Source organism: Leishmania panamensis (assembly GCF_000755165.1).
Source record: "Leishmania panamensis strain MHOM/PA/94/PSC-1 chromosome 11 sequence".
NCBI classification, from domain to species: domain Eukaryota; phylum Euglenozoa; class Kinetoplastea; order Trypanosomatida; family Trypanosomatidae; genus Leishmania; species Leishmania panamensis.
Genome location: NC_025856.1, coordinates 204,465 through 215,087, shown reverse-complemented (window position 1 = coordinate 215,087; position 10,623 = coordinate 204,465). Strand labels below are relative to the sequence as shown.

The 10,623-nt window shown below is 56.8% G+C and overlaps 2 protein-coding genes across 2 annotated transcripts; both read right to left on the bottom strand.

Annotated features, from left to right (window-relative positions):
- Positions 1–292: 292 nt before the first annotated feature.
- LPMP_110590 (argonaute/dicer protein-like protein) lies at positions 293–2,986 on the bottom strand (the record flags this gene model as incomplete). The annotated part of the gene is made up of 1 exon (XM_010698606.1): positions 293–2,986. One exon carries the CDS (start codon positions 2,984–2,986, stop codon positions 293–295), a length of 2,694 nt encoding a protein of 897 aa, XP_010696908.1.
- Positions 2,987–4,514: 1,528 nt separating this feature from the next.
- On the bottom strand, positions 4,515–7,760 carry LPMP_110580 (transcription modulator/accessory protein, putative; the record flags this gene model as incomplete). Its single annotated transcript, XM_010698605.1, has 1 exon — positions 4,515–7,760. One exon carries the CDS (start codon positions 7,758–7,760, stop codon positions 4,515–4,517), a length of 3,246 nt encoding a protein of 1,081 aa, XP_010696907.1.
- Between the last annotated feature and the right edge of the window lie 2,863 nt (positions 7,761–10,623).

Genomic DNA, 10,623 nt, shown 5'->3' with positions numbered 1-10,623 from the left:
GGGCCATGGCTAGCTTCGAACTAGAAGCAGAACACAAGGAGAAACAAATAGTGCAGAGCGCATGCGAAGGCAGGCAGTGCATCATCTGAGGGCAGACTCTCACGCAGTGTTTTATACCTCCCCCTGTTTGCCGCTTTTCTGTTTTCCCGTACACTTTCGAGGTGCCTGTGCGAAGGAGGGCACACGCCAAACGACAGTCATGGGGTTAGGAAAAGAAAACTACCAAGACAGGCCTCTATCGAGGCAAGCGCGTCACGGCCTGTGCTAACCTTTGCACATCGCTTCAGATAGCCTACAGGTAGTGCATCGTCGGGCGCATACGAGTTGGCAGCTCCTTCACTGACTTCAGCGATCCGTACTTACGCGCGTACTCGTAGGCGCATTTAATGGGGAGTGGCAGCGGCAGCGCGTCTGGTTTGTTTGGGTACATGTAGCACATGTTGTACGTCAGTTTTTGAAGGTCCATTAGCGAGATGGAGGCGGCACGCTTCTGCACGAGATAGTAGGTGTTCGTCGCGTGCCCTAGCGTGCAGTTGGCGGCTGACAAGTAGAAAGAGTCCACCGGTGTGTACGGATCTGAATCAGCTAAGATGATCCTACAATCCGTCGTGGAAAACCCACGGGGGACGTTGCTGAAGCCGGCGTAGGCGCTGGCCGTTTCACGTGGAAACACCGCCGTGGGGTCCCACGCCATGCGGAAGTGCGAGCGAGGATGCACGACCACCGTCGCCGTATCCCAGTTCGGTAGCACCTGCTCCATGACTAGATCCATGTTCGCTGTGAAGCCGACCTCAGCGTCTGTCATAGCGCCACGGTAGAGCACCATAGTGCCCTTGCTGCCTTTGCCATCCAGCTTGAAGTGCGCCGTCACCTCCTTGAGGAAGTCAGGAAACCTATTGTTCAGAACCTCGTTCGCGTTCTGCCGCCGAACTGTCAAAGTGGTGCTGGACATGTGCGAGGAAGCTGCATCGCTGTCCTCGTAGAGCACGTGCTCCTCACCCTTGACCTGATGGTGCATGCAGTACGGTTTCCAACTCTTGCCGTTTGCCAAGAAGGCCACAAAGGTAATGGTGTACAGCCTCACGTTGATGCTCTTGTACTTCTCGAGCATTGTGTTCATCGCAGTGCCGACGACAGCACCCACGATGAGCAGCGGACGACACGCGAAGGACTTCCCCGCCTCGTCGACATCCGCGACGAAGCACAGCTGGCCAATCTTAGCAGCCACCTGCTGCGTGATCATTTGCGGCACGTTGCGCGTGAGGTCCACCACGGCCATCTGAGAGACAATAGAGCCTCTTGCAAAGCGCTCCTTGAAGTTGTTGTACGCCCCTGCCTCCTTTGTGCGCAGCTTCACCATGGCAAAAGTGCCCGACCCCTCTGTGATACGCTGCGCAGCCGAGTCGAAGCTCGTCTTCCTCGGAGAAGGCAGAGCCACGTTGTACTTCTGGAGCCAATGAGTGATGTTACCATGCATGAAGTACTCGTCCATGAGCAGTGTCTTAAACTCACATGGCTGGCTCGGATGCTGCAAGTCCTTCAGCCCAAGCGCAAAGCCAGCCTGGCCCGTGTACTCGGCGGTGTTAATCCGGTTGAACATGTTCGGTCCCGACGGTACGTAGATGGTGGGGGCCGGCAGTACCCTGCCCGACACCTTCACAAACTGCGGCTGGATGCGAACGCCGTACTGCTGAAGCACTGTTATCATAAGTGGGGATGCCAGCACGCGCTCCAGGGCTGCCTTGATGCGCTTGATGCGCTCGTTGGGGTAGATGGAGCACAGTATAGGCAGCTTGCTCAGTTGTGCCTCGTTCAGCTTGTTGAGCAGCAGGGAATCAGCGGGGTACGGCATACGCCGACTCATCTTGGTGCGGTCTGCGAAGACGCAGTACAGCATCGGCAGCGTGGGATCGATGATGGCATCATACTTGCGCTTGAAGTACTCCACAAAGGTCTCCTCCGGGTTCGTTTTGAACATGGTTGGGGAGCTGGCGAGGATGTTGAAGTCGATTGCCTTCACCTTCAGAAACGTCGGCTCACCAAACACGGTCGTCACGCTGATGCCGACCAGCGCTTCGTTCACGGCGCGCCTGAAGCCTTGCGGATTCTGCTGTCGGAGCCGGCGTATCTCGTCGCTGCACTTCGTTTTTGTCGACGCCTTGGTGCTCACGTCCAGCTGCAGTACATCCATCATAGCCGTCGTGCTGCCGCTCTGTTTCACAATGCGCAAGGCGTTAAGAGAGATGGCGTCCATCGTAACGAGGTCACCACCGCGCTCCACGGTGGATTTCATGTCCACATAGTCGGACCCGATGTGTTCGCTGTAGGTATCAGCGAGACCGAAGGCAATGATCTTGTTCACCCATTGCGCGTGCTCCGGGAGCTTCAGACTCACCTCGCCATCGTAGCGGATCCTGACTCGATAGTGACGCTCCTCAGTATTGTCTCGACTCACCTTCTCCTTCCGGGTGCACTCGATGGAGAAGCCATCCTCGACGCTCAGCTTCGCTGGGGCCAGAATGGCCTGCCCTGTGCAGACACACAGATCTTCCACCTCCGCTGACGTTCGCGTGCGCTTCTCTGCAGTGCGGTTCTTGCGGATCGTTCGAAGGAGTTCGTTTTGAAGGCTGATCTTCCACATGTCGCCCGCCATGTCCGTGGCGTTCTCCAGGAACTCGAAGGACACTATGTAGTTATGGAACCGGCCTTCAGACAGGTCGATCGGAAAGCAGTTCGTCTCGACTGGGACTGGAACTCTCGCCAACGTCCGTGCGTTCGCTTGAGCAGCGCTGACGGCCCAGCTCTCGCGCTCGCGGCACTCGCGCATGTCACCATCGCGAAAGCCACCACCACCGCCGCGGCCACCACGAAAACCGCCATGATAACGGTTAATCCCGTCATGCTTGTGGACCCTGTTACCACCGTCGCCGCGGCCGCGGCCGCGGCCGCGACCTGGGTACTGAGAGCCTACGTTTAGCGCCAACATCAGCACTGAGACTGAAGCTTTTCGAAGGGTGGGCAACAACAGAAAGGGGGAAAACAAACGAAAAGAAAAAGAACGCGTGTAACCTCTACGCAACTCGGTGTGTCGGGATGCAGAAATATATTGCCCGTACGCTATGTGCGTGCACTTACCTCCCGCTAAGACAAACCAAAGCGAGAAGAGCGCAGGAAAGGGAGAAAGGCAAAACAAAAAGTAACGGCGCGAATGGTTAGGTGAGACTAAGTCCACATAACCGCTGTTGATCTGCGTTCCTACTTACGTGATGGAGTTTGTGAGTGCATACACGTCGGCTCTGTTTGGGGGGAGAGGGGCCACTGAACGATCACACACACACACACACACGAAGGGATATGAGTCAGCGCTACGCCGAGACGAAGGGGAAAGACGGTGGATGGAAGAGGAGAGCAGTGGCAATGTAGAAAGGAAGAAAGGCAGAGCACGCGAATACATACTCATGCGCAGGGCTCTCTTCGCGTTGATTGGCATGCAAAGAGCCAAAAGGCGGTACGGCGTGCTCGTACACGAGGAACATGACTAAAAAGTGTCTGCCGGCACATAATGTGGGTGTGTGTGTGTGTGGGTGTGCGTTTTATTAGTGAGACAGAGGTGGAGACAGAGAAGCCACGAAGAAGGTGCCGGTTCATAGCGCGCAGAACGGCCGCAACATACGGGGTGAAGGAAAAGGGAGGAAAGCGTGTGTACGTGCGAGTGAACAAGAAATGAAGAAGCAGCAGCGGGGGGGGGGTGGAGGAAGAGTAACGAGCACGACTCACACAAACACTTCAACAGGTAAAAAAGGCGAGCAAGAGGTGTATCAAACAAATAATCATCACGTCCGCCACCCTACACGGAGAGGCACAAGTGATTAAGTGTGGGCTGCCTTCGCTTCTCTCGGCAGTGCTGTCGCCGCCTGACCTCTGGCTCCTCCCTCACACGCATACTTTCCTGTCCTTGCGCGTAGGGAGAAAGAAGCGCACACTCTACCCTCTCAAGGACGTTCCTCAAGTCTCAGCCCGTGGGTGTATGGGCGTGTCCCCCTTCGCTCCGACGACGAGCAGCGCACAGGCCAACACACAAGTATGTGCGTATAATGATCCTTGGCTCAACCCGCTCTCCCTTTTCCTCCTGCCTGTCGTCCCTCGCCTCTCAGTGCCTCACAGAGGCAAGTCAGGAGCGACACACTGGAAGAAGAAGAAGAGGGAAGACGCACAGAAGATGAACTTAGAAAGAGATCGCTGGCGAACACAGCCCCTGACCCTCCAACATTATTCATCCATACACTTCTCCTCCTCCTCTCTTGTCTTCGTTTTCCAAGGGCAGCAAACAGCGCGAAGCGTCACTCGTTGCTGGACGCAGCGCACACACCGCCACACTTACTCGCCCTCGCCCACACCATCGGATAGAGATACTGGCACACACAGACGGAGAAGCGGGAGAATACAATACGCAGACGGCGCAGCGCATCCAGCACAAGACCGAAGAGACCCTGAGTAACACCGCGCAATGCCTCTCAAAATGAGAAGACGGCGTCGCTGCTGCCACCACCGGTGCCATGCTGGTCACTGACACCCCCCGCGTGTACTCCACGAGCAGTCGGCTTCGACGTCTGCGAAGTGTTCGCAGGCGGCTTCGTGAAGCCACCCTTCAAGGTGGAAACTGACGGCAACGGCGAGTGCAGGGTTGAACGTGGACGAGCGTCAGCAGAGGAAACGATGGCGGTCTCCACACGCTGCTGCACGTGGCGAGCGGTGGCATCCGCCTCTGGTTCCGCCCGGGCTCGCTTTGTAACCGGTGGGTGGGAAAGGTGCTCACGAGATGTCAGGTTCGTCTGGCTTCTCTCCTCCACCTTCATTGAACTGGGGATCGAGGTGTTGTTTGCACTACCAAGCGCCTCCCCAGCGCGACGTTTGCGCTCCTGCATTACTCGCACAGTCAGCGTCGGGGCCGCTGCTGTGATGTCCCCCTGCACGTGGCTCGCCTGCAAATCGTAGAGACCCGCAGCCGGTGCAGCTTGGCTGACAAAGCCTCGGCCGTTGCTTCCAAGAACGTCCTCGGCCTCCAGCCGAAGCCGTCGAGGTGCGGCCGACGACGCACCTCCTTTCATGCCATCTGCGCTGGCGCCAGAGGCAGCATGAGCAGGAGGGCCCACCAAGAGCATGCGCGGACGCTTCAAGTGGTCGAGGGAGTCAAAGCAGATGCACTGGTTCAGGTACATGCCCACCTGCAGAGCATCCACGCCTTCTCCGCGCAACAGCACCGAGTCGTGCAGGCCACAGTCCACAAACGCACCGAACATCGTGACGCTCTGCACAACACCGGAAAGCAGTTGACCAGGACGGAGGCTCTTCACGTCGTAGACCTCGCGGCGCAGTAGTCCCGCGTGCGGAAGCGAGGCTCTCGGGTCCAATCCCGGGTGAAGCAGCTCTTGACGTAACAGCTCCAGCGTTTCTACGTTGCAAGACAGCTTCTCAGAGGCCAACTTCGCGAGCTGAGTGGGAGACATACGCTCCAGCTGCTGGGCGACCTGCTGGCGGGTGCACGCGTTGCCGAGTGCCGTCGCCGCACCACCTGCCGCGTCCTCCGGCTTCTTGGCCATCATCTCGCCGTCTCCCAGCTGGCCCGCCGTGTACAGCATCACGAGACGCCGCACCACCGGGTACGACTCGGGGTGGATGCTCGTGTTGTCGAGTGGCTCTGGCGAGTTGGGGAAGCGGAAGAAGCCTGCAATCTGCTGGTAGACGCTCTCCGTCATGGCCGGCACTCGCCGCAAGTCTTCGCGACTATGCAACTTCCTCGCATGGCGCACCAGCACAATCTGATCCACGACTCTCTTATTAATCCCAGGCACCTTCTCCATGACACACCGGTTCGCGCTGGCCGCGTTGATTCCCACCTTGGCGACGCAGGACTCCAGTACGTAGTTCAACTCTCGCATCAGTTCCTTTTCATTTACGTCATGCTGATACATCCCGATGCCCATGCTGCGCACTGGTATCTTTACCAGCTCGCTCAGAGGGTCCAGTACACGACGGCCGATGCTCACCGCGCCACGGTACATGACATCGAGATTTGGGAACTCCTCTTTCGCAATGTCAGAAACCGAGTAAACACTCGCACCCGCCTCACTCACGACGGCAAACTCTACGTCTTCCCACTTCTGCTGCTTGATGAGGTCCGCAATCAAGTCCGTCACGCGCCCAGACGCCGTGCCGTTGCCAATCACAACTTTGTTCAGCTTCTTTGATTCAATCACCTGAATGACATAGCGCCGCATCTTCTGCTCGTCCATGAGTGTGCAGGTGAAAAAGGTCTCCACTGCGCCATGCTCATCCAGCGCCACGCACTTCACACCATTTGCCAGCCCAGGATCCATCGCCAAGATGCGTGAGCGGGAAAGAGGCCGCTGAAGAAGCATGTGGTGTAGGTTGTGCGCAAACACAACGATGGCCTCCCGCTCCGCGCTCTTCTTCAGGTCTCTCCGAATCGCAAATTGGGCCTGTTTGACGAGGTGGTCGTAAGCAGTCTGCAAGCCGGCATGCACAATCTTACGTCCATAGCTGAAAGCATGAAAGACGTGGGAGTAGGCACCGGCACCGTCTGCAGTGGGCACCGAGGACGACGATAACGGTAGCAGCCGATTCAGGGCCGGGTACTGCTCGCGAACGGTGTGCATGAATAGCCCGTGGCTCTTCGGGCCTGACTCTGTGTCTACCTTCAGTGCTCCCTTCGCCTCGCCGCGCTGCAACGCCAGCACAACGTGCGCTGCGATGCGCTGGACTGACCAGGACTTCTTGTCGTAGTAGGCAAAGTGCCTGCGCAGCGCCTCAAAGCTCTCCTCCTGCAGCTCCCTCGCGACCTTCTTGCGCGGCTTCGTCATCAGTGTGCATGACAGGCGTGCCGTGTGACGGCAGTACTCACCAATTCGGCGCTGTAGCTCTCCGCTTCGCTGCACGTCTTCAGCAATGATGGCGGTTAGCAACCGCTCCCCATCGTCAGTGCGGTGCACCAACGCACTCAGCTCGTCAAGGCGCACCTTGCACTCAGGGTCCTCAGGGTTGAAGTGTAGGAGGGCTTCGGCGTACGGGCCCAGTCCGGCAGCCCGTCCGCGCGAGGCAAGGCTTGTTCGACGCTCCTTGTATGGCTCCCACGCATCCTCGAGCTGGCTGACGTGTGCCATGGACTCGAGAGCCGACTGAAGCGCCGGCGTCAGCAAGCCTCGACTTTCCAGGCTCCGCAGCATGAACTGGCGGCGACGGTGGACCTCAGTCACCTCCTTGGCGGTATCCATGACAAGACGCAACTGCATCTCGTCCATGCGACCGGTCTCGCCCTGCCGGTACCGCGCAAGGAAGGGGACCGTAGCACCTTCTTTTGCCTGCGTCAGCACAAAGCGGACGGCGTGCAGGGGAAGCAGCAGGCGCGCACTTGTTTGCCGGTACGTCTCCTCGGGTGACAGCTCGTACCGTCCACTGTACACCTCCTCCTCCTCCCACGTGTCATGACCGTCCGTGGACAAGGCGCCGTCGCCGCCACACTGCGTAGATGGGTCATGCGTCACCTCGATGGCAGACTTGGAGGAATTATACGCTGCTGCCCCTACGGTGGTGTCGTCAATGGCTCCATCTACTGCAGTAGGCGCGGCAGCAGTGGCCCTTCGAGTGTATTTCCGTTTCCCTGTTGCAGGGAGCAACTTGCGCGCCGCTGACGCCTTCCTGGTTCGCTTCGGCATCGCTCCTTTGTCAGCTCTGGCTACCATATTCACCCCCTCACCATCGTCCGAGGCTTTTGCAGTTACCGAAGCACGAGGCACCTTGCCGGCGTCGAGAGAGACGTGGGTAGAGCTAAAAACGCTGAAAGATGAGCAGCAGCGAGCACTCAATGCATAAAATGAAGAGGTGCAAAAAGAGCTGCAGAGGTGGTGATGCGGACGGAGTAGAGGAGGCGTTTGGTGGCCGCGACGGTTACCCACGGCACTTCGGCAAGGACACAACAAGGAAGGCAGCGACAGTGGCAAAGGCGTGGATGATTTGCACCGTGGCAACGACGACGGTGTGGACGCCGGTACCCGAGACCGCAATAGGGGCAACATCGGTACGCAGGAAGAGCACAGTGACGACGGCGCTGTGTGATATTGAGGCCACCACTTCTGCTGGTTGAGCCTGAGAGCGCTCGACCGACTGCGCAACGATGAGAAGATGCCTGCCCCAGCTCCTCTGCTGGCACTGGTCCCTAAAGCGCTACCACAACAACTCTGCATTACGGTTCAGTTTTCTTGTTGGCTCTTGTATGTGAAGACTAATTCCTCACGCACCCACCCAGTACGAAGTCACGCTCTTACCAACGCACCGGGCACACATGCAAGAGACGAGAGAGTAGGTGCGAGTGTATTTAAGTGTATGAGGCTGCGCCGGGCCACAGCACCACTGCGCACAGAGAAACACCAGTGGCAAGCGGGAGGGAGAAAGAGCAGGTAGACGTTGCTCTGTCGATAAGAATGCACTTGTGGTAAGCAGGGGAAAAGAGAGGGAAAGAAAGCGTATGAGTGCAAGTAAGGACGAGTGGGACGTCTACGCCTGCCTTTCTTTTACCTCCCGAAAAGAAAAGGCGAACTGCTTAAGGAGGAGGGGGAGCTGGTTGGCTGGTTGGCTGGCTGGCTGGCTGGCTGGCTGGAGTATCAGTGAAGAAGGGCAGAGAAAAAAGTACGTTGATGTGCGTGCGTTTCTCTCAACCCTTGTGGAAGAAGGAGAGCAAAGAGGAGCGGGAAGAGGTGTTAATGATGCTCGTAGTGGTGGTGGTAATGACTCTGCTGTGCCCCCTTTATTATGTGAGTGGCTGTAAACTTTTTCTCTCTTTCTCCCCTTGTTTAATGCAACTTACGCTTCTGATAGACGTCACTTGTGAAGCGGGGGGAGGGATGGAGGTGGCAAAGTGGCCACAAACAGCAGAAAAGCGAAACTATGTGAAGTAGTACTCCTGGTAAAGGCGCGTCTTTCCCTGTGTGTGTGTGTGTACATGTGTGAGAGTTGATGAACTCGTCAAGTGGGCCTCGGCTAAGAGAAAAGAAGGAGAGGGACCCTCGCACGATAAGCAGGGAAAAGGAAAAGAATTGAGTGCCTGTGGTGGCGCTAAGTGAAGAAGCCATGCGAGGCACCGAGCGAGAGGCGCGTACTTCAAAGGAGTGCTGATAAACTGGCCTGCGTCAGGGACTAGAGCCGCGTGTACACTCTGGTTGCTGGGGGCGACGTGGATACGCCGACTCGCTACAAAGGAGAGAGAGAGAGGGGGAGCGACGAAGGAAAACGATCAGGAAAGGGAGAAAACATAAGAGTGCCGTCCAACGCACTTGAGGATGGGAACAAACAGGCAAAAGGGGGACTACCCCTCCCCTCCCATGAAAGAAGTGAGGTGGGTGGGTATGAGGAAGGAGATGCGGGTAGGCCAGTGAAGAGAGAGGCGGAAGAACGAGAAGAGGAGAGCGGCGAGATGAGAACGACGTTCGGTAAATGAACAAAGGAGAGACGAGCGGCAGGCGCTACTCCTCATGCAAGGTGAAAGAGTTGAAGAAAGCGGAGGCAAGTGGTCCACTCAAAGTAAGCAGACAGCCGCCCCCATCAGATCCCAAGGTGTTCAGCTACAAAGCCTCCCATCAGGGTGCAGGTTTTTGTTTTTCTCTCCTGCTCCTTGATCCCTAGTCTGAGCTCTACTTGTATTACTCGTGCTTTGCCAGGGAATAGCGAGGAATGAAGCGGAAATCGCTCTGGGCTACTATGTGCCTCACCACTGTTGCTGTGGTGATGATGCATTGTTTGTATGTGTGTGGGGGTGTCACTATTCTTAGCCTTGCGCATGCATGCAGATAGAAAAATACGTGCATGTGCTTGGTCTGGTTAGTGGCCCGTGCCGTTTCTTCAGTTTGTTTGTTGCCGGCAACTACGTGTAGCTGTAGGGTGTGCTGCCTCCTTGATTTGGCGTAGGGCATCGAGCGCTAAACGCCAAATCAGCCTCCTCTTCTCCTCCCCCCTCACAGACCTTCTCATAGGCGGACAAAAAAGGGGGGAGGAAAAAGAAGCAAATCCGCCTAGGAGTGCAGGTGTATGCCCCGCCTAGGCAGAAGAGCGCACCTGAGCAACGATACGCAAGCTATACCAGGCAAAAGAGAGCAGCACGAGAGGAGGGAGAAGAAGCCGGCGTGTCTTGGCAGCCAAACAGAAAAGAAACTTGGCACACACACACGCCAAACAAAAAGGGGAAAGAGAAGAGCACCAAAGCAGAGACATGCACGCACGCAGGCATGCACACAAATACTCGCCTTGCCTCTTCAAATGTGTGATTGGAGGAATGAAGCTCGGCTCTCTCTATATGAATCACGCGTCAGAAGAGAAACCAAGTGCCGCAAGCACCCGAAGAGAGGAATTGAAGGAAAGCGGAGCGTGAGAGATGAGATCGACTTTCTACACCGTGTGTTGAAAGCGTGCTCTGCGATGGTATGCTTGGATACCAAGCTGGATAAGTCCTCCACAACCTCTGTTCCGAGAAACTCGAATCAACGCGGGTGAGAGTGAGGACGGAAGTTGCACGCGACACCCCCATCCCTCGAACTGATTAGGAACTCCACTTGA